General features: G+C 41.4%; 1 protein-coding gene across 1 annotated transcript in view; it reads right to left on the bottom strand.

The window, feature by feature from the left end:
• ANO4 (anoctamin 4) overlaps positions 1-27,395 on the bottom strand; it is a 324,932-nt gene that overhangs the window by 7,759 nt on the left and 289,778 nt on the right. Inside the window, exons 22-30 of the mRNA XM_054718633.1 lie at positions 26,029-26,193; positions 23,404-23,440; positions 20,547-20,658; positions 19,537-19,594; positions 19,347-19,444; positions 17,035-17,177; positions 13,545-13,697; positions 12,402-12,549; positions 6,175-6,294 (exon numbers count right to left, since the gene is read on the bottom strand). Coding sequence (XP_054574608.1) covers positions 6,175-6,294; positions 12,402-12,549; positions 13,545-13,697; positions 17,035-17,177; positions 19,347-19,444; positions 19,537-19,594; positions 20,547-20,658; positions 23,404-23,440; positions 26,029-26,193 — 1,034 coding nt within the window. The remainder of the gene's footprint in view (positions 1-6,174; positions 6,295-12,401; positions 12,550-13,544; positions 13,698-17,034; positions 17,178-19,346; positions 19,445-19,536; positions 19,595-20,546; positions 20,659-23,403; positions 23,441-26,028; positions 26,194-27,395) is intronic.

The following is a 27,395-nucleotide window of genomic DNA, read 5'->3' as shown; positions in this document are numbered from 1 at the left end:
CCTTTTGATTTAAGTTAGTGCATTCTCTAAGGCTGCTTTTATTTCTCAAGAAATGGATGATCAGCTTGCAAACATTATTTTTCTAGCACAGGGTATAGTTCATTTATTCCTAATTTTAAGCTATGAAAAAAAAAAGTGAATGTACATTTGAAAGAATGATAAGTGAACCTCATGTAGTCCAAACCCAAGTTAAGACCTAGAACGTGGTCAGTGGCTTAGAAATGCCTTACTGGCAATCCCAGAAACCCCAGGAGGTTACTGTGGTAATTTTCAAACTTTATAGTGATACTACTCATGTAAGTGTCCCTAAAGAAAACAGTGCTTGCTTTTGTCTGCTTTGAACTCTATATAGACAGAATCATATTGTGCTATGTGTGATTACATCTTTATTATGAAACTTATTTTTGAGTTCTCAATTCTATTCCATTTTCTGTTGATCTGTTCCCTCTGACACCAACAGACTAATTAATTACTATAATTTTATACTAAGTCTAACATAAGGTAAATCTCCACCTCATTAATATTCTTCAAAAGTGTCTTGACTAGTCTTCATCCTTTGCATTTCTGTAGAATATTATTTGAGCCCTCAGGTGTACAGATTTGGCTTAAATATAATTCTTAAATGTTTATAACTAACCTAATTGGTCTATTCATGCTCTTTTTTTTCTGTAAGTTTTACATTTACTTAATACTTTGATAATATAATGAACTCTCATAAATCCACTATTCAACTGAAGAATTAAAATATGACCAGGGACTTACATCGACCTCTGTGCTCTTCCATCTCTTTCCCTTAATCCCCTTATTCTGAATTTCATTTTTATAATTAAGATATACACTGAGTGGCCAGATTATTATGACCACCTGATGTTTGTAGGCAAATTAGCCATACACTGCATCGTATGGGATATGGAAGCCGAAGGCCTGTTCAAACACCTTTGCTGTCTTCAGTTACCAAGATAAAATGTCTCCAATTCGCACAGGAACACAAGGATTGGACAGTCGAGCATTGGAAAAAAGTCATGTTGTCCGATGAATCACGTTTCCAGTTGCATCATGCAGATGGCAGAGTGAGAATTTCACGGAAACAGCATGAAAGCATGCACCCCACATGCATGAGTACAACCCTTCAAGCTGGTGGGGGCAGTGTTATGGTTTGGGGCATGTTTTCCTGGAATGATTTGGGCCCTTTAATTCGTGTGGAACAATGAATAGCACAACATACCTAAGTATTGTTGCTGATCAAGTTCATCCTATAATGTTGATGGCGTATCCCAATGGAGATGGCTTCTTCCAATAAGACAATGCGCCATGCCACGGTGCTCGTATTGTGCAGGAGTGGTTTCAAGAACATGAGGGAGACTTTACCTTGCTTAGGTGGCCCCCACAATCACCAGATCTCAATCCAATTGGGCATTTGTGGGATGAAGTTAAAAGAGCCATCAGGCCAAAACCAGTTTGGCTCAGTGGATAGAGCGTCAGCCTGCGGACTGAAAGGTCCCGGGTTCGATTCCGGTCAAGGGCATGTACCTTGGTTGCGGGCACATCCCCAGTGGGGGCTATGCAGGAGGCAGCTGATCGATGTTTCTCTCTCATCGATGTTTCTAGCTCTCTATCTCTCTCCCTTCCTCTCTGTAAAAAAATCAATAAAATATATTTAAAAAAAAAAAAAAAAGCCATCAGGCAGCTGGTTCCACAACCATCAAATCTCACAGAACTGGACAGTGCTATTCATCAGGCATGGTGTCAGATTCCTCGCATCACCTTTCAACATCTCGTGGAGTCAATGCCAAGAAGAATCGCCGCAGTATTGAAGGCAAAAGGTGGCCCAACGAAGTACTGATGGGGTGGTCATAATAATCTGGCCACTCAGTGTATGTTATGTATACATATGTATATTCATTTGTCTGAATATTTTACTGTGTAGTTTTATTTTTGAACTTTCTAAAAAGGATATTATACTCTATTTAGTTTCTGAGACTTTTTTTTTCTTCAGTATCATGCTACTAAATTCATCCATGCTGTTGCCTGGAGCTCATTTATTTCCACCACTATAAAATAGATCCTAGTATGAATATATTGTTTTTGTTTTATGTAGTGTATGTTTGGATTTATACTCATAAGCATGGTCATTTTTCTCTTTTCTCTCAACTTTCTTAACCATGGAAGGTCTTAAAAAACAAAGCTCAAGTGTATTCAGTTCAGCAAATGCCCCTTGGGTAAAAGTCAGTTGCAATGTCTGCTACCACTCTGAGTTCTGCCTTTATTTATTAGTTAAGATAATTTCCCGCCCTGTGATCAGAATGGTTGAGATCTATGTCCTTAGTAACTTTCAAGTATGCAGTACAGTATTATTAACTACAGTTATTATGATGTGCATTACATCCCCAGGACTTACGTATTTTGAAAATCTTTACACATTTTGCCTATCCTCCTCCCCAACCCCAGCAACCACCAATCTGTTCTCTGAACCTATGAGTTTGGATTTTTTAAATTTGTTTGTATGTTTGTGTCTAAATTCCACATACAAGTGAGATCATACAATTTTTTTCTCTGTCTTATTTCACTTAGCACAATGCCCTCAAGGTATTCCATGCTGTTGCAAATAGCAGGATTTCCTTCTATTTTATGGCTGAGTAATATTTCACTATCCTATATAATAAAGAGGTAATATGCAAATTGACTGTCATGCCCTCGCACACGAGATGGCCACCCCCATATGGTCACAAGATGGTCGCCACAAGATGGCTAGCAGGGGAGGGCAGTTGTAGGCGATCAGGCCAGCAGGGAAGGGCAGTTAGGGGTGACCAGGCCAGCAGAGGAGGGCAGCTGGTGGCGACCGGGCTGGCAGGGGAGCAGTTAGGCATCGATCAGGCTGGCAGATGAGTGGTTAGGGGGCGATCAGGCTGGCAGACAGAAGTGGTTAGGGGAGATCAGGCCGGCAGGCAGGCAAGCGGTTAGGAGCCAGCAGTCCCAGATTGTGAGAAGGATATCTGACTGCCGGTTTAGGCCCAATCCCTGTGGACATCCCCTGAGGGGTCCCAGATTGGAGAGGGTGCAGGATGGGCTGAGGGACACCCCCTCCCCCCAGTGCACAAATTTTGTGCACTGGCCTCTAGTACGTACACACACACACACACACTAGAGGCCCGATGCACAAAATTCATGCAAGGGGCTCAGCCCTTGCAGCCCCGGCTTCATTTGGAAGGTCATCCAGTCTAATTAGCATAATATGCTTTTATTATTATAGATATATATTTGTGATATACATCACATTTTCTTTATCCATTCATCCATCGTGGGGCACGTAGGTTTCTGTGTTTTGGATATCATAAATAATGCTGCAATAAACATGGGATGAAGGTATCTTTTTGTTTTTCTTTGGAGAAATACCCAGAAGTAGAATTGCTGGATAATATGGTATTTCTATTTTTAATTTTTTGAGGAATGTACATGCTATTTCCATAGTGGCTGCACCAATTTACATTCCCAATAACAGTGCACAAGGACCCCCTTTGCTCCACATCTTCACCAACACTTGTTATTTCTCATCTTTTTTAATAATAGCTATTCTACTAGGTGTGAGGTGATCCCATTGTGATTTTCATTTGCATTCTTTTATGCTTAGTGATGTTGAGCATCTCTTCATGCACTTGTTGGACATCTGTATGTCTTCTATGGAAAAATTTCTATTTAGATGATCTGCCCATTTTTAAAATTGGATTATTTTTTTGCTATTGAGTTGTATGAGTCCTACTTGGGATATTAAACCCCAATTAGACATATGATTTACAAATAGTTTTTTCCCCATTTTGTAGGTAGCCTTTTCATTTTGTTGATGGTTTCCTTTGCTGTGCAGAAGCTTTTTAGTTTGATTTAGTCCCACTTGTTTCTTCTTCTTTTTGTTGTCTTTGCTTTTGGTGTCAGATTCAAGAAATCATCATTAAGACCAATGTCAGCTAGCTTACCACCTATGTTTACTTGTAGGAGTGTTATGGTTTTAGGTCTTATATTTAAATCTTTATTTCATTTTGAGTTAATTTTTGTGTATTGGTCCAATTTCTTTCTTTCTTTCTTTTTTCTTTTTTTTTTTCATGTGGCTGTCCTATTTCCCAGAACCATTTATTGAAGAGACTGTCCTTTACCATTGTATATTCTTGGCTCCTTTGTCATAAATAAATTGATATTTTTTCCATTGATTTTTTAGAGAAAGTGGAAGGTAGGGAAGGAGAGAGAGAAACATCAATGTGAGAGAGACACATTGATTGGTTGCCCTACCCCAACTCCTGCACCTGCCCTGACTGGGGCCTGGGATGAACCTGCAACCCAGGTATGTGGCCTTGACTGGGAATCAAACCCGTGAACCTTGGTCCTAGGGCCGATGTTCTGAGCAACACTGGCCAGGGATTGCTGGGTATTCTTGATTGTGGGTTTTTTGTTTGAGCACTTTTAATATATCATGTCACTCCTGGTCGGCAAAGAGTTCCCTTGTATGTAACAAACTGTTTTTCTCTTTCATTTTTTAATATTCTACCCTTGTCTTTAACTTTTGACATTTTAATTATAATATCTTGGTATGGGCCACTTTGGGTTCCTCTTATTTGGAACTCTATGGGCTTTCTGGATCTGGATGTCAGATTTTTTTTTTGGGGGGGGTGCGTTTCTCTCTTTTATCGATCAAGGTATTACATATGTGTCCTTATCCCCCCATTCCCGCCCCCCCCCCCCGGTGTCTGTGTCCATTGGTTAGGTTTATATGCATGCATACAAGTCCTTTGGTTGATCTCTTCCCCTTACCCCCACCCTCCCCTACCTTCCCTCTGAGATTTGACAGTTTGATCAATGCTCTATGTCTCTGTTTTTATTCATCAGTTTATGTTGTTCATTATATTCCATAAATGAGTAAGATCATTTGATATTTATCTTTCTCTGACTGGCTTATTTTGCTTAGCATAATGCTCTCCAGTTCCATCCATGCTGTTTCGAATGGTAAGAGTTCTTTTTTAACGCAGCATAGTATTCCATTGTGTAGATGTACCTCCATTTTTAATCCATTCATCTGCTGATGGGCACTTAGGCTGTTTCCAAATCTTAGCTATTGTAAATTATGCTGCTATGAACATAGGGGTGCATATATCCTTTCTGATTGGTGTTTCTGATTTCTTGGGATATATTCCTAGAAGTGGGATTACTGGATCAAATGGAGTTCCATTTTTAGTTTTTTGGGGAAACTCATACTGTTCTCCCCAGTGGCTGCACCAATCTGCATTCCTACCAGCAGTGCACGAGGGTTCTCTTTTCTCCACATCCTCGCCAGCACTTGTCATTTGTAGATTTGTTGATGATAGCCATTCTGACAGGTATGAGATGGTACCGCATTGTCATTTTGATTTGCATCTCTCAGATGAATAGTGACTTTGAGCATGTTTTCATATGTCTCTTGGCCTTCCTTATGTCGTCTTTCAAAAAGTATCTATGTCCATTTCCCATTTTTTGATTGGGTTGTTTATCATATAGACCAATGGAATAGAATAGAGAACCCAGAAATTGACCCAAACCACTATGCTCAATTAATATTTGACAAAGGAGACAAGAACATACAATGGAGTCAAGACAGTCTCTTCAATAAATGGTGTTTGGAAAATTGAACAGATACATGCAAAAAAATGAAACTGGATCACCAACTTACACCATACACAAAAATAAACTCAAAATTGATGAAGGACTTAAACATAAGATGGGAAACCATAAAAATATTAGAGGAATCCACAGGCAGCAAAATCTCAGAAATATGCCAAAGCAATATCTTCACCGATACAGCTCCTAGAGCAATGGAAACTAAAGAGAAAATAAAGAAATGGGACTACATAAAAATAAAAAGCTTCTGCACAGCAAAGAAACCATCAACAAAACAACAAGAAAGCCCATTGCATGGGAGAACATATTTGCCAATGTTATCACCGATAAGGGTTTAATTGGTAACATTTACAGGGAACTCATACAACTTTAACAAAAGGAAGATGGATGTCAGATTTTAAAATTCTCCAGGGGATTTTAATGAATATTAAGATTGTGAACCACTGTTTTAAACCAACTCAGTCAGAAAGGGGTGTCCGTGCAAAATCTTCCCTGTTGGGCAGAATGACCTCATCTTAGGCTGAGTGCCACGCTCACCTGCAGTACTTGAGAGGAGTCCCCGAGAACTCACTGCCATCAGACTCAGGCTCAGATCGGTTCTCAAAGTCAGCGATTCGAAACACAGACAAGCTAGCATTCACGTAGCCAACCATGCACCTAAAACAGAAAGCAAATTCTATGTTAGAACTCCTGTTACCTCTGATCCAATGCATTAAAGGCTCTACTTCCTAGAGTTTCCTGCAGATGTGAGTGCCTTTAGCTGGCCCTGCACTGTCATAACCACTCAAGTTAGGATACACTGAAAAAAACCTGGGTATGTTGAATCAAGGACAGTCATGACTTTTGTTCTAGTTATTTTTTGTGCAGAATCATCAAACAGAACATCACCACCCCAATCAATGCGTCAGAGAAATAGGTGAAAGACAACATTGCATGATCAGTATAAGTTATAGGTAAGCCACTGCTTCTTTCATTGATGACATATACAAACACAGAGAGACGATGCACACATATAAACACATTACTTTAGTAGCGAATATGTATGCTCTCTCATAATGCCCTGAACATAATTGATGTAAATATGGCCCCTCCCTCTTCGACTCACATCCTATGCTATAGTCATGTTAGACTATAGTCCCTGCATGTATCATATGCTTTCATGCCTCTGCTCAGCTTCCCTTTTCTTTTGGGATTCCCTACTCATTTCTTTAAAACTGAAAGTAGTGCTCATCCTTGTGCCAACTGAAATGCCACATCTTTTGGGAAAATGCCCTAATCACCCCTGTCAGAGACTCATTCCCTTCTCCCTAGGATGCTGCTACACTTACTTTACAATTGCCATACAGCTTGTACTAGAGTTGGCTCCATGCATGTATGTCTTCTCCTTTGAACTATAGGATTGGTTTTATTTTTAAGCAGAACAGATGTCCTGGATATCTTTGTATTCTTGGAGCCAGGATAATCTCGTGAAGTGGAGGGATCCAGTGATATTGATTTAATTGATTTGATTGGAGGCACAGTAAAGCACCAGAGATTCTATCAAGGACTTGAAAATGGACCAGGAATAAAACTAGTGTAACGTTCTTGAGAACATGGCTTTTGTTCTGTACCGGGATTCAGTATATTATAACACTAAATACTTAGGCTTTGCAGTCAAACCATAGTCTTGCTGATTTTTAGACCTGTAATCTCAGAAAATTATGTAACTTCTTTAAGTGCCAAAAGTCCCCACCTCATAGAATCATTGGGGGGGATTAAATGAAATGATATATACAAAATAAGTGATATAGTGCTTAGGTTATAGCAAGATCTTAATCAATGTGAGTGGCTATTAATAATCCATTTTATTTATTTTTTGTACCTAGCAAGACATCATGAGGAATTACTGATTAAATGGATAAATCATGGTCTTCTAGTTCTCTTTATTAACATTACCTGGTGTGATTATTCCAAGTTGCTGACCACCAAACCAAGATGCTGACATGAACATGGTTCTGAGAGCACATAGGTTCTGTGTTGTCTCACTCAAGAAAAATCACTAGTTTATTGTGGCCTTAAAAAAAATGAACCAAGCAGGACACATTTGTCAAGTCACTCATGGGTGAAATAGTCAGTGTGTGTGTAACATGCCTTAATCCAATGGCAGCAGGCCTCTCCTGCTACTCCTTGGAGGGGTGATTTGGATTTATGTCTCCCTCATCTATGAGTTGCCTAGAACTTGACATGAAAACAAATGAGTGCCTTAATGATTATTAGCTGTCACAGAGAGGGAACTCGTTTTTGTGAAATACAGAAAATAGTAGAGTCTTCTCAGGAGCTGAGCAGTGGGAAAAGAAAGGGAAAACAACAACAAAAAAAGGCCCAACATTAAAATGGAATATTCACAACCCCTTCTTCCTCACAAAGCAGCTATGAGCTTTATTGAGATTAAAGCTGCTGTTCAGAGGATACTCTGTTCAAAAGCTCAATTGAGGAAATCTAAATTCAAATGAAATACCTGTCGAATGGACTGAATACCCTACCCTCAAAATAAAGAAGATCCACCTTTAAACTATGTATCAAGCATATTCATGTCATAAATCCAAGTTGAAAATATGCCTTTAGTGGGTGTGTACTCCTTCTAGATGCAAAGCATTACACATGGACCTAATATATACATATAGCTATCAGCTATGTGAGTCTTCTTCCCACATCATTTCCACAATCATGGAGGTAGAGGGACTGCTAATACTGTCTAGGAATTTCTCTCACTAGGATAGAAACTTAACTTGCCAACATCAAATAGTTGAGACAATCATCAATTCTAGAAAATGAGATTTCCATAATTTGCTGTATAAAGTTCAGCCAGATGGCATCAGTCTGTCAACTCTGGCCTGCTATTGCAGTAGATTTCATGACTATCATGCCAGCAGATCTACATACCCTCACTGTGACACATAACCACCTCCAAGGGAGACAGAAGAAAGGTGATGGCACAAGGATAATCAGGGAGAAGTGAGAAGTGTGGAGAAAAATGTATCAAAGGAAGGATTTCCAATGAATATAAAATAATGAAGTCAAGTTTCTTACGGGAGGGGTAGATGGTCTCTGAAGGTATTTCTATGGAAGGAGATTCAGAAAAGGATGAACTAGGCATCATTATAATCAGTTTCAAGGGAAAGAACTGACCCAGAAGTTGACTTTTGAATTTGTAGATTCCCGATAAAACTCACTGTTAGAGTGTCTTTGAATTTTCCTAAATTTGCCATTTAGGTTTTAGCCACTGTGACTCAAAATAGCATGGGTATAGGGTTAAAAGGTGAAAAAGCGAGGGGAAATAAGGTTGGGTTTATGCATTTAAAGTCAAACATACTTTGTAGATAATTTATTTATAGCTACATTAATTTATATAATAAATGAGGCTAATGAGGTGAGAAAAGAAGAAAATTAATTTCTGACTTGTTGCAATAAAAATGTCAGACATGAAAAGAAAACAGTTTTGTACAATAAGCTTTATCCTTTAAAAAACAACTTTGTACTTGGTTATGGTCTTTCTCTCTTCAATTGATTTGCAGTTTGTATAAATATATTATTTAGTATTCATTAAGTGAAATATTTGTGGTTCATTCTGTGAAAATTTGAGCATTTTGTTCTTGATCAATTTTTGAACGCCTTATAATATCACTATTTCTACAGGAAAATCAGTTTTAATTTATATCACTAAATTAGGTTTATACCTCACAATAATTCTTAGAACTGCATGTTTCTGTTCACCAGGATAGGGAATGTTCCAAAACTCTAAGCCATGTCTATCTAATAACAAAATAATTAGTTTATTAATTCAGTGGGTGGTGGTAGAGAATCATACTGGTTATTTATGATGTCTGCATAAGTTTGGAAGTCTGTCTTTTTTGATATAAGTATTGCTATCCCAGCTTTTTTTTTTCACTTCTGTTTTCAGGAAATATCCTTTTCTATCCCTTTACACTTTGTCTGTATTTCAATCTGAAGTGGATCTCTTGTAGGCAGCATATGTACAGGTCTCATTTTTTAATGCATTCAGCCATCCTCTGTCTTTTGATTGGAGCACTTTAGTCCATTTAGATTTAAAGTAATTATTGATAGGTATGTAGTTATTGCAGTTTTGTTTTCTGATTGTTTTTCTAGTCCTATGTTCCTTTACTCTCTTGCTTTCTTTTCCTGTATGTTAATGACTTTCTATAGTGTTGTGTTTGGATTCCTTTCTCTATTTCTTGTATACCTCTTATAGATTTCTTGTTTGTGGTTACCCTGTGTCTCATATATGCCAAGCTATATTTATAGCAGTTTTAGGTTGACGGGTACTTATGTTCAGACATATCCCCTTCACTCTTACGTTTGTCATTATTTTTACTTTTTTGTGTGTGTTTCCCTTAATGTATTGTTGTAATTACAAATTACCTTTCTAATTTTGCCTCTTAACCTTTATACTAGCTTTATAGTTGGTTGATCTTCTACTTTTACTGCCCTGTGCCAGTGAGAATTTTTTCTTTCCTATATTTTATCATTCATATTTTAAATATTTTATTCTTAAAAAAGTCCCTTTAACATTTCTTTAGCGGTGATGAACTCCTTTAGCTTTTTTGTGTTGGTGATACTTTATTACCTTTTTGTCTGAGAGAGACTATCTCTCTTTCAATTCTAAATGATAGCCATCCTGGATAGAGTAATCTTAGTTGTGGGTCTTTGCTTTTCATCACTTTGAATATTTCATGCCACTGCCACCTGCAAAGTTTCTGTTGAAAAACCAGCTCATTGTGTGGTTCAGGATAGACAGTACTACATGAGTCTAGGCTTAGTATCTTCGTGTGGGCTCCAACAGTTACACTTCCTTATGATTCTGGATTCGCTTTTCTCTCTTTTTAGACAAAACGATTTTACAGCTTTTTAAAAAATTAAATTCATTGGGATGACATTGGTTAATAGGTTTCAAGTGTACATTTCTATGATACATGATCTGTATATTGCATTGTGTTTCCACCACCCAAAGTAAAATCATCTTCCATCACAATATATTTGGCCCCCTTTATCCTTTCCTACAAAATTGGTACAGACACTATGGAAAGCAGTGTGGTAGTTCCTTAAAAAGTTAAGAGTTACCCTATGATCCCTCATCTGGGCATCTACCTGAAAAACTAAAAAAAAATATTTACTCGCAAAGATATATGCACCCCTCTGTTCATTGCAGCATTATTCACGGTGGCCAACACATGGAGACAACCAGAGTATCCTTTGATAGAGGACTGGATAAGGACAATGTGGTACATATATACTATGGAGTACTACTCAGCCATAAGAACAGATGAAATACTGCCATGTGCGACAACATGGGTGGACTTTGAGAATATTATGCTAAGTGGACTCACTTCTCTTAGTGTCTCCTCTTCAAAGTAAGGGTAATAATGTGTGACTCACTATCAGGTTTGTTTTCAGAGTCAAATGCAAAACATATTGAAAGTAAGCTTTTTTAGGCTAAGTCAAGAAGAGAATGTTAACAGTTACACTTAGAAAGAAATGTGTGGGTACTACAACATAAGTCTCTAAATCTTTCTTAAAATGGGATGGTATGCTCATTTAAGGTTGCTAGATAATTAGTATTTAATGGCCACAGGTTAATGTAGTAAAGAACTTTATAAAAGCCTCTTCAAATAGCTGGACTGTGAGCTTTATTGTATTTGATCATCTATGCCTTAGAGTACTTACGTAGGATTAATGAAATTGGACCTAGGCCAGGTGTATATTAATTCAGTTGTCTTGAGTCAGTGGCACTTGACTCCTTGGGCTACTTGAACTACAATGGCTGTAGAAAATGAATTAATTTGGCTCAGACTAGAAAACCAGAAGGCAGGGATGCTTGTATGAGTAGGCAACAAAAAATCATCCCACGTGGGATGATTTGGGGGCATTGAAAAATACCCTGTGATTCCAGCACATACCCCACTCTGACCAACAGACATGTAAATCCCACAATTTGAATTAGATTATTTTGACATTAGCCAAACAGAGACATACTTTCCATGAAAATATGTTAAGACTTCTTGTCTTTTTTTCAAGGGTTTACCAATGAAAGCCAGGGGACATGTTATAATTTTGCCAAGGCTTTCTTTAAGTAGAAATATGGAGCCCTGGCTTTGGGAACGATTGAGATGATTCCACAGAACTCAGCTCCCAGGGAGTCGAGTTCACTCAATTTGCTTGTGGTTATATAGATACTAGTCAGGTCAATAGACAGGAAGTGATCATTCAGTTACTTATTTCACAAATATTTATTGAGTACCTCATGGGTACTCAGCACAGGGTTACATATTTCCCATGTAGAATTTGCAGAGTCTACATATAAATATACAAGGGGAACCAGATCATAACTATTCTTTTACAAACTCAGAGAAGTGCCATTTCTCTACACTACATCATGTACCACTGTTCTGCTACACACATTACAATGCCACACCACACATTTCTGAATTTATAGTGGTTAGGCCATGAGGAAAATGGTTAATTGTTGCTCTCACATTGGATTCCATTTAAAACTTGTCTGACTTGCATGACCCCCATTCCTTCAATAGATCAGGATGCGTTCACTTTGCCTGAAAGTGTTATATCATAATTCCACCTCCCCCACCACAGGCCTTCATGTCCCAGGTTTGTGACCCAATTACTCCAATGCAGAGGTTTCTGTCTGAGTGTCTAACACTACACAATGGCTAGGCAATGGAGATTCCATGATGGTTTTACAGCAAACTTACTTTTGCCCAGCTTCTCCTTGGCCTGCACAAGGTCCATACTTATAAGCGTACACCAAGCGAGGAATAAAGTCAGATGTTATCGCTATGACAAACGCATTTGTAATAACAGAGAGAATTCCAATGCCTTCAAGAATTCCATACCAAATTCCTATTCAAAGAGAAGTGTTGTATTAATTCCAGACACACAGCAGAGGTACTCAGTATGAAATTAACTGAGGTAACTAATATTCCATCATTCTTTCCAAGGGTCCTTTCATCTCCCCCAATACACTTGCAAATAGGAGTAAGAATTTGTACTTGCAAACACCTTGGCAGTGAAGGAGTTTCTGTGAAAGCACCAATACTCATGACTTAAAAACTCAATCAGGATCAGACATAAGTAGAGAATTCTGGTCAATGATAAGGCACCCAAGCCCCCTCTGATAAGGCTGGCACAGGCAATGTCACGCTGCCACCAGCTCCTTAGGGGTACAGACAGGGTTCCTCTGGTTCATCAGCAGGTCCAGTTCCTGACACACTGACCCAGGATAGGTGCTCACTGAATGTGTGTTTATTTCATATGGAGGTTAAAAGACCACTGTGAGCCAAACACACCCACACTCAATCCTCTTCCCCACACATTGGCTGAGCACCTGCCTGCCCTGTACTCAGCACTGGATGCAGAAATGAATAAAAGTCAGTCTCTGATCACAGGCAGCTCTCAAGAGGCTGCACCTGATTCAACTCAGCATCTCTAGTCCAAGACCACAGGTCATCTCTGTCTTTAGGAAAACTGGATCATGACTCATGTGACTCAAACTTTTAAGAAAGAGCAAATCAAAGTTAAGCTGATGGGAGATCTACTTTGAAAAGAAAATAAGGGATAATCAAAAATTTGGATTCAAGTCTTAAGATAGAAATAACTAAATTGAGAATTTATTTTTAAGTACAACTTTTCTAGCACTGGAAATGATGAATCTCCAAATAGGCAGCTTTACTTCTTATCTGATATATTTAAAGCTAACACAATTATTCTTTTGCAAGAGTTTGTTGAATCACCTTACATGGAAGCCATAAGTAAAAAAATCTAAAGTTGAAAATTGTTTTTATTTTATCTACCATATGGTTAATATCTTTTAAAACACATACCCAAATCTAACTTACCTATGTCTTTGGCCCTTGAAGCTAAAGGTCGCCTCCATTGTGTGACAAATTTGTAAGCATCAAGTCGAATTTCAATTACGTTATTCAGTAAGGCCAGAAGTGGTGCTAGGGGAAAAGCTGCCACGAAGATAGTTGTGAATCCAAACTGAAGAACTAGAGGAAAAAAGAAACAAGTGTATTGGTTTCCCATGACTATTTTCAAAAGAATAATAATATGAATTCCTCATTGCTTTAACCCATATCCGCCCCCCGCCCCCCCGCCCCCACCAGTACCAAAGCACAGGGAACAGAAAGATGGGCAGGTGTTGAAAAAGAGGCAGTCCTGGGCCTAGGAGCAATGATCATAGCTAAGGTCCAAGATCTGGTTTTCTAAATACCATCTATAATAATAAAAGTGTAATATGCAAATGGACCGAACAGTGGAACGACCGTCTGGATGACCTTCCAGAAAAAGCCGGGGCTGTGAGGGCCGAGACAGCCGGGGCTGCGAAGGCCTACTCTTGCACGAATTTCATGCATCGGGCCTCTAGCTGTCTAATAAAAGGACAAGACATCCTTGGAGAAATGTTTGATTCCAGAGCTATGGTAGAGAAAATACAAGATGAGTCTGGAATATCTTGTGATGTCAGAAAGCTAGGAAGTACTTTAGTAATGCTCACAAGTACATTTCATGATATGGGAGAGTTGAGAGATTGGTTGGTGGGTACTTAGGGGGATCTGTGGGGGACAGAGGAGAAAGTTGGGGAGTATCTCGAAGTGGAAATGAAAAAAAAATACGACTAAAGGAAACATGGGAGTAGTTATCAAAACAAACTGTGCCTCTTCCATAATTTTGCTTCAGGTACACACTCTAGGAATACTATACAGTGATGAAAATGAAGTACTACTACCTGTAACAACATGGAAGAATCTAATCAACATCATCTAGAATGAAAAAAGGCATTTACAAGAGTATGTATTGTACAATTCCATGTATGTGGAGATAAAAGAAGGCAAAATTAATATATGGTGATAGAAGTCAGAAAAGTGGTTAGGGAGGGTGTTATGACTGCGAGAGGAGACAAAAGAGCCTCTGCGACAGCGGCAATATTCTACTTCTTGATCTAGCTCACAAGATGGAAAATATTCCTTGTAAAGAGACAGACAGTAAATAGTTCCAGCTTTTCAGGCTATACAGTCCCCGTCAAAACTATTCAACTCCGCTGCTGTAATGCAGAGGCAACTACAAATAACATGTAAACAAACAAAAAACAAACCGTGTTTCTGTGTACCAATAAAATGCTATTTACAAAAACAGACAGTGGACTGGATATGGCCTACGAATAGTATTTTGCCAACCCTTCTCCTACATAGACTGGTTACATTGGTGTGAAAATTCATTGGTTTGTACACACGGTTTATATACGTCTCTCAGTATATATTATATATCAATGAATATATTTTTAAAAAATATAACAAAGCAGAAAGTCATTAAGAAATGACAAAGCAATAAGAATGAAAGAAGTGAGAGTTCACTGAGACTTGCTTCTTGCTGCCAAGGCACCACAGTATTTGGGAGCACTCCAGTTCTAGCCACACAAAAGCTTCTTTGCAAGCACTCAATACACCAACATTATTTGTCATTTCCTTCTTTATGGGAGAAGAGTCCATTAAGAGACCTCAAAGCATTTCTCTTAATGAATTCTCTTTATTAAGTTTTATTATGAATGCCCAAATTGATTTCTTCTCCAAGTTATATTGCTCAGCCATTTTGTAATTGAAACTCTGAAAATACCAGTAGATACTTAAGACATAAGCAATCTAAGACATATTAAGCATGAATTCTACTGCTCCATTAATTTTCAGATTCCACAGAAAGAACTGCTACTTTCAGAAGTAATACATCTTGCCCACCCCTACCCCCAATTTCCACCCCTATGTTGCAAAGCTTAAACACAAGTTAAAAAAAAAGAAAACCTATACACAATTATTATGCTAAGGGATTCTGTTAGATTTTCTCCCCTAGGAGATAAGATTAGGAAAATAATAGTAATGATATAAGATAATTTGTACAAAGAGCATACAATGAACAAGGCATTTTCCTAAGCCTTTTCCATGCATTAACTTATTTGATTCACACAAAGACCCTATGAATTACTCTTATTATTGTTCCCACTTTAGAAATGAGGAAATTAAGACAAAGAGATATTAACCACCTAAGGTTTCACAGGTAATATGGGATAGGGCTGAGATCTGAACCCAGGTAATCTGTTTGCAGACCTCATGTTCTTAGTTACATCTATATATATATATAAAAGCCCAGCGACTCTTACGGTGGAATTACCAGAAAGACTGGTCACTATGACGTGCACTGACTACCAGGGGGCAGATGGGCAGATGCTCAATGCAATGCAGGAGCTGCCCCCTGGTGGTCAGTGCACTCCCACAGCGGGAGCGCCGCTCAGCCACAAACCAGGCTCATGGCTGGCAAGCACAGCAGCAGTGGTGAGAGCCTCTCCTGCCTCCAGAGCAGCATTAAGGAGTGACGAGCCAAGCAGTAAGGAGCGAGCAGGTGGGCAGTTAGGAGTGAGGGGTCCAGGATTGCGAGAGGGTGCAGGCCAGGCTGAGGGACCGGCCCCCCCGCCCCGCAATAATTTTGTGCATCGGGCTTCTAGTACTACAATAAATAGCTTGGGTTTGATTATAGAGAAATTTGGTTTCTTAAATAAAAGTATAGCATAGCTTAGCAGTCCTCGCTTCCTGCCAACCCCCTCCAAGAGAATGACTGTGCCCCCTATACCCTTACTGATTCATATTGCATCATTTTACAACATGCTATTACACGTATTCTTCCTCCCTCTGGCTCCCCCCAACTAGCCTGTGCACTCTGAAAGCTGGGACTCTGCCTTATCCCTTCTTATATCTCTAAATGCCAAGCATAGTGTCTGCCTGAACATAACATGGCTCCACAGATGTCTGCTGAATGAATCATTTAGGCCATAAGTGATAACACCTTTTTCTTTGGTTCATCAAGTTTTCCAACTCATTCTTGTCCTCTGGTGATTTATTACAACAGACAGGACACAATGTCATGACACTGATGTGAATGTGACTATAGGCTTTTGGCACCATCCCTGTGGACTGAGCTTCTTAAAGCAGCACACTCCTTCCTCTACGTTCAGCTCAAGAATCCCCAAACACTGATGGCCTAGATCAGGGGTGAGGAACCTTTTTTCTGCCAAGGGCCATTTGGATATTTATAACATCATTCACTTATTGTAATTCACTTAATATAAATGTATGTTGCTATGAAAAAAGCTCCTAGATTTATTGAATTTCGAATCCCACCTGTGGTTCCTTGGCAGGACCAGACCAAGGAATTTTGGGGGCTAGACGTTCCGCACCCCTGGCCTAGATGATAACTGATATTTGCTTAGTTGAATGTAGCCAGAGAGCTAGAATTCGCATTTCTATGAACTAGGATAAAGGATGAAGGAGAGTATTTCCATACTCATTTCTAAGTATTCATCGAAGAGTCCGTAGGCATTCATCGGCTGAAGGTTGTAGTCCTTTTCCCATTGTGGGAATCTTATTTTCCTTTCAGGCCCATGCTCTTGTCGCACTTTTCTTCTAGTCCACCAGTTCTGAATTAACCTGCACAACAAGGTCAGTGTCTTTAAAAAAACATGTAACCGCTCATAGGACTTAAGTTAAAAATAGAAGCGTTTGAATGTAGTCTCAAAGTTTAAAAAATAATTGAGGACAGGCTGCCAAGGAAAGAAAGCCTTGGAAAATAACAAGGGAGGCTGTGCTTCACGTGAGTAAACAGAATGGTTGATGAACTTAGTTGAATCCTTCATGAAACTGTCATGAGATCAGTGCTGTCTATGAGGGTTAGAAAAAGGACCGAGAACATCTATAAACCAACCCCCATCTATAAAGCAACACCCAGGTATGCGGGAAGAGGAAGATGTGGCCTCGCTGGCTTAATTTAAGAGCCATGAGCAGTCTCACCACATGGGTGCTAACCTGGGGGGCCTAGGAAATCTGCAAACCCACAAAATGCTTCCACTCTGGCACATGGAAGCTTGCAGTTCCACAGCCGGACTGGCCTGCTTTGGACTTGAGCTCGACAGGGGCTCTGATTCCCAATAAAATGCACATCACCCTGGGTATGTCAGCACATTAATCCTTAGCAGTGTTTGGGAGCATATCTTATATGGAACAGGGATGAGGAAGTGGGGGGCGGGGGGAAGGAGGGCAGGTCTGTGTGCTGTTGGGGATAAGGAAAAGGTTGAAGGTTTCTGGGAGTAGACATGCCAAAAACTAAATGTGAAATAAAGGAAGTAAGAGGTTGGGTCTCAAAGACAAATTCTGCCTACTTCACAGTTTTGCTCTAATGTCTACATTATTAAACAATAAAAAATAGGTCTCTTGATGTCCATGACATTTTGATAAATTATGGTTTATACTTTAAATAATGCTTCTAAAGGTTTGATTTTATGCTTTATTTTTTAAAAAAGTTTTATAGAAAACACGAAACACTTGGAATAGGTTTTCTAAAGATAAAGCTAGAAGAGAAAATGACCAGTAATGATTCTGGTAGGAGGCTAAGAGATCACTTTTCAAAGTGAGCCAAGTTCCAGCTAATTTTTCTGGTCAAGTGGTCCTCCCTGGGACCCGGAAGATGTCTATGGAGACACCGAGCTGACACGGAAATCAGTAGGTGTGTAATTAAAGCAGAAATAGGAGTGTTGCTGATTTATGTCCCTTTAAAACTTAACTGACCAGAGCTGAGCAAACACAGCAGGATTCAAGGTTATCCTTACAGAGGGGATGCGAGTTCCTGCCCATTGTCATCAACATAAATTATTGGCACCAGGTAATAATATTTTTCCCGATTAAGATATGCTGACTTCGACATACTCAGGTTTCTTTTCTGAATCCCTAAACTTTCCTCCATTCCACAAGTTTCTTTTTTGTACAGCCTGAATGTAGTTTTAAAAATTGCTGTGCCTGCCTTAACCGACTTGGCTCAGTGGATAGAGCGTTGGCCTGCGGAATAAAGGGTCCCAGGTTCTATTCCGGTCAAGGGCATGTACCTTGGTTGCAGGCACATCCCCAGTAGGAGGTGTGCAGGAGGCAGCTGATCGATGTTTCTAACTCTCTATCCCTCTCCCTTCCTCTCTGTAAAAAAATCAATAAAATATATATATATAAAATTGCTGTGCCTGACTTATCTCAGGGAAGGGGGAGTAGATATCTAGTTAATGTGCTACAGAGACTTATAATTCTGGAGCTAGAGCATCAGAGACATCACTGGAAGCAGCTTGCATGCAAGTGTCCCATATTGAGGGGCCCAGTCGTCTTAAGAAGTATCCACTTTTGCTCATGTGACTTGTGCTAAGTCTTCCAAAAGAGCCAGGATGTATCATTATTATTTTTTGCTATGGCAATGACTTTTTAAAAACTGATTACTGGAGAGGGAGAGAGAGAGAAACATTGATGCGAGAGCTGAACAATCTTGATTGGCTGCTTCCTGCCTGCCACCCGCTGGGATTGAGCCTGCAACCTGGGCATGTGCCCTAAAAGGGAATTGAACCAGCAACCCCTTGGTGCACTGGGTGATGCCCAACCAACTGAGCTACACTGGCCATCGCCAATGTTAGTTATTTTCATGAATGTCTTTGAGCGTAAACACTTAGCTCCAAGGACAGGCCCTGGCTTAGTTGCTGAGTCTGTACTGCTTATCGTACTTGCCATGCCTAGAAAAGCCAATAATGAGCAACGCTGCCTCTCAAGCACAGACATGAAGGTACTTACGGGTAGCCAAGCTCCATGAAATTATTCCAGGTCTGCTTTAGCACCATTATAATACCCATTTGCATACAGAGATCAATAAGGCATCCACTGGGGTGGCACTGGGAGGTAAGCAAACATAGAAATTCAAGAATCAATGGAGAGGAAGAAAAGGTGTCCTTTAGGAAACAAGGAATGATGGGAGAATACAGACCTCTTCTAGTCTCCACCGGTTTATCAGCCTCAAGTAGGCACCTGGGTGTCCTGCAAATCTTCAACACACAGAAAAACAGACCATTAGCATCCTGTAGGTCTAAGCCTTCAGTGAATATTCTATTCCGATTAGCACATCTTCCAACGAAAATTACTGGTGCAGTGACAGGTCTGAGGGAATTAGGAAACTCTACAGAGCTTCTGGAATTCTCCGGGGCATCTGCCTCTTCTGGCCTTTCTGTCTGCTGCCAGGCACAGTTCTCATTGTTTGCCGTGACTTTGAACATTTTCTGTTGAATATTAAGTGCTCTGGTCTCTGCCTGTGGGCAAGGCCTGTGTAAGCAGCAAGGTGGACTGAAACACATTCTGATCTTTTTGAATAACAGTAATGCTGTGTTTTTTCCAATCAAATGATTTGATTAGGATTCTATTCTAAAGCACCTAATACTGCGGTGAGGCTGCTGCATTCATCTGGCCAAAACCTAATCCCCGCCCCTTCCCTGGTTCTCATCTGCTCAGAAACACTTCCTGGTGCGGTGAATTCATGGGACATGAATGAACGTGGATACTTTCCAAATCCTCATAACTGCTGGATTGAGAAGTTACCCAGGCTGCGCTGGCATCCTGTGTCAGCCCCCTCCTGTCTGGATGTCTATCCCTCTTCTGTGGTGTCAGGGATCTAGGACACGCTGCAGCCACCCACCCCCCTCATGCCCCTGCTCCTATAGGTGTGAGGTCCTGGTCCTGATTCAGGTTCAGATGGAGTCCAAAGTTTGACATCCATCTTTCCCCCATGCAAATCACTTTCCTCCACTTAACCTCTGCTAGAAAAGGTGCCCAGGTACTCGTGAGAGAAAACCATCTCCTGAGATGGGAATGGAAAGGAGGAGGCTGATCTCTGTTTACACTTTGTATGAATCACACTAAAGGCGGAACTCCTCTGTTGCCCTGGTCAATGACCCCTGAGCTTTCTGTCCCCCGCCCAGGAGTGTGGGGAGATCTGGTTCCTACCTCCCGAGGAAGAACGCGATGTAAAACGTGGAGCTGTTCAGATTGACAAACTGAAAAAGAAACATTTTCAGGGTGAAGCTGTTCTCCCACTCCGACTCCGTGCGAGGCTGTTCTGTGAACAAAAAGGAAGCCGAGTTTGAAAGGCTGCCTGGGATGCCTGCTCCACTCCCAGTCCTCCTCCCCATACACACAGGGTGGGAGCAGAGGCGGGCTAAGGAGACCCAGTTTGCCTATAGATGGTGCCAAAGTGGCCCATCCATGGGATTCTCAAGCTTGCAGACCAGCCCCACCAAGGGTTTGGTGGGAAGTGGCTACTGAATTGGCTGAGCGGTAGAATATCCAGTTTGTTCCACTGACACACGGAACCCGAGAGCCTGGAGTAGAGACAGTTGGGCTGAAGGAGCCTCATTCCCAACCTTGGCTCCCTGCAGGAGACTTTCCTTTTGCTCTTAGCCTCTGCCTGTGGGTAAGGCCTGGGTGGCGCCAGGCCCCCTCCCAGTTCCTAATAATTCCTTGGTCTCGACTTTTATTGCTGAAGAAATGCCAGATGCTGATGGGGAGAGGGCGTCAGATCCCCATCTCAGAGTGCTGAGAGCATCTGACTTGACCTGTCATCCTCAGCCCCCGTGTTTCACTCTCATGGACAAATATCAAGACAACCGCATCTTTACAGCTTTTACTGTATATCACCATCTGTGTCTTATAATTTCCCGACCTCACTCAGGTGCCAATCCTCACCTCCTTAGATCCTGACTTCCACAAAGCAAACACTCTTTGAATATTGTAAGTGCGGACCAAACCTCCAATGTGGCAGCTCATGTTAAATGCATGGATCCTTCCCCACGAGCTGCGGCCTCACCCCCAGCAAGACCAAAGAAAATGTATGTTATACAACCCGCTTTCTCTGTTTCCACATTCCCCGAGCTTCTAATTGCTCATTTACCATTTCAACCCAAGCACTCCCCTTCCACGAAATTATAGCTCAAACTGCTTCCTAGGAGCATATCAGAGAAAGGAGCGGGGAGAGAAAGAGGATCTGATTGAAAATGGTTGAAATGTCAGCTTCGGAAACGAGGCTGCACCGCTGTGGAGGGAAGAAAAGAACAAAGGTTTCGTAAAGGGCTTTAGCTTGATTTCACTCCTGCTACTGAACTCTCGGTTACAAGGAAGGTCTCCCAGGTTGTCAGCCAGCTGGGTAGGTTCCCAGGTGTCCCCACCACAGCTGGACCAGGCTGTATCTCCACTGGCATCTTTGCCAGCCTGGATCAAGGTGCCATTGGGTACAGCCTACCAAGGCACAGTTACCTCTTTCTGGGGACATAAGCCTTTTTCTATCTTTTTTGGTAAAAGGTGCTGGAAAATGTCAATGACACGAAGGGAAACAAGCCAAGTGCCTACCTCTGTATCTGGCACATAGCAGGCCTCGAAAAGTGACATCTTGTTTTTATAATCTAATCTAATAATAGACAAATATGCAAATTGACCGCACCTTCGCTACACCTAAGCCACGCCCACCAACAAAGCCACGCCCACCAACCAATCAGGACGAGTATGCAAATTACCCCAACAAAGATGGCGGCTAATTTGCATATCAAGACAGTGTCCAAAGAAGCCAAGAGCTGCAAAAGGGAGTAAAGCTTCAAAGAAGCAAGCAAGCCGGAGGGGGGGGGGGAGGAGAAGGGAGGAGCGAAGTCAGGGCCGGGGCGAAGGGAAACGAAGGCGGGCTGGAGGAGAAAGCGGGGCGGGCGACAAGGGCAGAGCGGAGGCGGGGCCGGGGGCGAAGGGAAACTCGGGCGGGCTGGAGGAGAAGGCGGGGCGGGCAGCAAGGGTGGAGCGGAGGCAGGGCCGGGGGCAAAGGGAAACGCGGGCGGGCTGGAGGAGAAGGTGAGGCGGGTGACAAGGGCGGGGCAGAGGCGGGGCCGGGGGCGAAGGGAAACGCGGGCGGGCTGGAGGAGAAGGCGAGGCAGGCGACAAGGGCGGAGCGAAGTCAGGGCCGGGGGCAAAGGGAAACGCAGGCAGGCTGGAGGAGAAGGTGGGGCGGGCGGCAAGGGCGGGGCGGAGGCGGGGTAGAGTGCAGCAGGAAATCCTATTGCAGGATTTTTCCTGCAACAGGAACGCTAGTGATTATTATAAAGAAAAACACCTTTGTGATTCTGCCACCCTCCCCCCCCCCCCCCCCGCACCTTGGACAAGCAACATATGGAAAGGCATTAAAATAGATTACATGTGGGAGTGTAATTTCCTCAAATTACATAGAGTAAAAAAACGAATAGCTCAATAATAAAATTGGGATGCTTTCTCGATCTGTGGGAAGTGTACAGTGCACAGCTGGCTACCGGATTGTTCTAGGGCTTTACGGAGTCAGAGGAATGCCCTTAGGGATGACTCCTCCGGGTGAGTGTTACGTTTACGTGTCAGTGATGGTTAGCCTGCCCACATTCCCAGTAGAAGGCCTCCAGTCTTCAAAGCAACGACTCTGCTGTGATTTTCTATCCCATGGAAACGTGGCACATTGTTAAATAAGTAAAAAATTATAGGCAGTAGCAAGCGAGCACTTTTCTAACTGATTCTGGGCACTTTATACACATGTACTTTTGGGACAGTATGTATTTTGTGCTTTACATTAGCCCATGATAGATCAAGTTTGTGACAGGTTTTAAATCTTTAGATAGAAAAGATCCCCGGATGATTAGGCATATTTAAAATGTCCTGTTGAGGGCAATAAAATTGCTGTGTGCAACTCAAAATAAAGGGGATGCTGTATTTCTTTTCAGCAGCATTTCAAAAATGAATCTTTGAAAAGGTACTTTTCAGACCACAAAACTGTACCATGAAAGAAAAAGGGTTTTTCACTTACCTAAATTGGTCAGGAAAAGCGCAACTTTTTCATAGAGCTGTAAAGTAAAATTCATACATTTAACAAATGAACTGTAGATTGTTCTAAAATCTGTAGTAATTATCAAGGAGACAGGTAATCAAGTCATGAGTGAAAATAATTGCATTATCCATCCATTGCTCAAAGAATGAAAATAATGTGAACAATTGTATCCTTTAGGGCAAGAAAGAAGGCACAAGGTCCCATTTTACTATTTTAGTAATCATCCCCCTCTGGAGTGAATAATTCTGTGATAACAGAGCTAGCTAGCTGCCACTAATTACCAGCTTGCTCATTTTTCTTCTTTGCAACTTCTGGATTTTGAAACTTTTTTTTCTAAAATAATAAATTCCTGTGCATTTTAATAAGAATCATAATAAACTTCCTATATTTCATTAGCTCAGTGATTACTAGTTCACTAAGAATCATAAATAAACTTCGTTACTGGGTAGCTTAAATGCTCTTAGGAGTGACTCAGAGTTTACTGGTTATGGAATTTAGGATTATTTAAAGAGCTAGAAATGACAGTTTGAATAGATAAAACTGTGTTGATAATAATATTAAATTACTTGGCCTTTAGAAAGCCCCTTTCAAATAATGAGAGCATTTCAGTATCACGGCCCAGATTTAAGATGCAATATAAGTGGGGGTGAGGGGAGCTATAATTAATTGGACATCTCTAGGCTTAACACTGTGCTTGGCACTCCACATGCATTATCTTTTTTAAAAAATATATTTTATTGATTTTTTTTTACAGAGAGGAAGGGAGAGGGATAGTTAGAAACATCGATGAGAGAGAAACATCGATCAGCTGCCTCCTGCATACCCCCTACTGGAATCAAACCCAGGACCCTTCAGTCCACAGGCCGACGCTCTATCCACTGAGCCAAACCGGTCAGGGCCACATGCATTATCTTATTTATTCCCTGCTACGAATCTCTAATGTCAGCATTTTTATGTATAGGTTGACCTCAAGTCTAATAATGTCAGCCATTCCATCTCTTTTGTTCTGCAAGAAATAACAATGTAATGAGGGCCTACTATGTGCCAGGCCCTGCTCCAGACATTGGGAAATAACAGTAATAAAAACAGACAAAAGTTTCTGCCCTCATGGACCTGTATTCCAATGGAGAAGAAAGATAATGAACAACATATATGTTAAAAAATAGCCTATGGGTTGGTGATAAATGCCCGAGAGAAAAATAAAGCAGGCAAGGAGATAGGAAGGTGTCAGATGGCAGGAGTGGGTTGCAATTTTAAATTGAGTGACAAGGGAAGCCATTAGAAAGTAACATTTGAACAAAGACCCAAAGGAGGTGAGGGACCAGTTGCTATGCAGACCGGGAAGGGAAGACTATTCCAAGCAGAAAGAAGAGCGAGTAAAAGTCCGAGGCTGAGAACATGCCTGGCCCATCCAGGGAGCCAATGGAAGGCCAGCGAGGAGCAGGAGAATCTGGTGAGCAGGGAGGGGATGAGGTCAGAGCTGTCACTGGGGCCAGATGGAGGAGAGCCCAGAGGCCATGTGAAGACGTAAACTTTTGTTCCGAGTGAGAGGAAAGCCACTGGGCATTGTGAACAGAGGAGTAACATAAGCTGACATCTGTATACGAAGCTGGCTCTGGCCCAGCTGGCATGGCTCAGTGGTTGAGCATTGATCCATGAACCTGGAAGTCATGGTTCGATTCCCGGTCAGGGCACCTGCCCAGGTTGCAGGCTCGATCCCCAGTGGGGAGAGTGCAGGAGGCAGCCGATCTATGATTCTCTCTCGTCATTGATGTTTTTCTCTCTCTCTCTCCCTTCCTCTCTGAAATCAATAAAAAATATACTTTTAAAAAAATGAAGCTGGCTCTTTCTATTGTGATGAGCGCAGATTGAGGACAAACATGGAAGCCAGGAGACCAGTTAGGAGGGCACTGCCATAACCCAGGTGGGAAGTGGGGCTGTGTGAAAAGTGATCCAATTCTGGAAACATTTTGCCAGTGAGAGTAACAGCAGAGTCAAGGATAACGCCAAGGTTTTCAGTCTGAGCAACTACAACAGGGGAGGCTGTAGGAGGAGCTGGTTGATGCTGGAGGGAAGATGGGGAGTGTGGGTTTAAATTTCAGGTGAGGATGGTCGAGTAGATAGTTTGACATGTGTGTGGGGGGTTCAAGGGATGCATCCAGGTTGAAACATAATTTGAAAAAAGCCTGAAATCAACACAAGCAACATCTCAAGGAATGCTGTGGATACTGGCAACCTTCATGTCACTCAGAATAAAAAGAAAAGGGGAACCAATACTGTCTAGCTATGTTACAGATTCTGAGCTGGGCCTTTAGAATAAATTCTTTTTCTAAATTTCCCCAAGAAATATTTAGTGTTGTCTTACTGGATAAATTAAAAAAATAAAATAAAACAAAAAATTAAGGTTCAGAGAAGGTGAGTGCCTTGCCCATAAAATCTGACACTAGGAAATCTCTGACTCCATCCCCAGACCTGTGTGTATCTCATGCCGGGCACTTGGCGACATGACTCTCTGAGGCCAGGTTCCTTCAGCAGCAGAAGAAAATGGCCACCTGCAGCCCACGTGTTTGATGCCCTGGGCTGGTCACCTTGCAGCTCACTCACCACATTCAGCAGCATGATGATGCAGAAGTTGATGCACACGGCAGTCCCTGTGGTCGCAACCTGAGAGTTATTCCTGATTAACGCCCACTTGAAGGCAGCAAAAGTGCTGACAGTCACCACCCTGTAAATGACGATCCCAAACACAGCGGCGATCACCACACATATCTGGCAGGAAGACAGAAGAGATCCAGTGAACATGTTGCCGGAGGAGGGTTTCCTGAGACTTGGCAAAGTCTCTGATGACCAAAGAAAAGAAAGCAACTGCGGCCCTGACTCAACAAAGCACAACAAAATGCATACTTTTCACTGTGGCTAATCCTTTCTCTCGTCTGTTTGTATTTTCTTATTCGAGTGGAAAAGCCACAGTGTCTGAAAGTTGGTAAGCTCTGTAAGCTATGGGGTAACATTTTATTAAGCAGCATATTAGACTGAGCAGATGAACAAATATTTATTACGGGAATCTTACCCTGACACTCTTCTGTTTAGAACTATTTACTGGTTTCCTTTTGCGTAGGATACAAGCGAAGCCCTGATGATGACCTGCAAGACTCTCTTCGCCTCACTGAGGGCCTTTCCCCCACTTGGCGACTCCAGACCTTCTGTCATTGTTCCCAACGGGCTTAGCACCCTTAATCTTCAAGACCGTTTCCTTTGCCTAAAATGCTGACACACCCATTCCCCTGCCAAACACACACTCACAGCTTAGTTACTGCCACTCATCCTTCACAGCTCAGCTCCAAACCACTTCATAATTCAAGCTTTTTCATGACTCCCCGGAATATTTTGTTTGTTATACAGCACCTGTGCCCTTCTTTTGGTGTCCTACTTAACATTTCCAACAATTTGTCAGTTTGATCACTGTCAGTCTCTCCATCAGGGCAGGGACGGTATCTGTAGGTTCCCGTGGTTTCTGCAGCCCCTTAGCATAATTACAGGTGTTCCACTACTTGTTGCTGAATAAGTCAACTATGTGATAGGTGCATAATCTTTTATTAATCAGATATAAACACAGACTGATCTGAGGCATCTTTCTCTGAAGATGTCATGGTATCTCTATAAAACAATGGGAATCTCCAAAAAGTTTTGTGACTTTCATTAGGTGACTCACTTAATATGTCAGAGTAGAGACCTTAGCCTACTTAGTTATCAAAAACTGGATCTTAAAGCTGGGCCTTCGGAAGGCCTTTGCTGACTTACACATTTCATTCTCCATAGATGCATTCCTCTGTTCTCCACACACTCTATTTTTGGCTTACTATGAACGAATGCTCAAAAAGTTTGAGCCTGAACCCTTGCTGGAACTGGCCAAATTATTATTATATAGTAGTAATAATCTACAACGAAATGAAAAACTGTCCATGTCTTAA

Source organism: Eptesicus fuscus, chromosome 7, assembly GCF_027574615.1.
Source record: "Eptesicus fuscus isolate TK198812 chromosome 7, DD_ASM_mEF_20220401, whole genome shotgun sequence".
Classification (NCBI taxonomy): Eukaryota; Metazoa; Chordata; class Mammalia; order Chiroptera; family Vespertilionidae; genus Eptesicus; species Eptesicus fuscus.
This window is presented reverse-complemented; position numbering and strand designations above follow the sequence as displayed.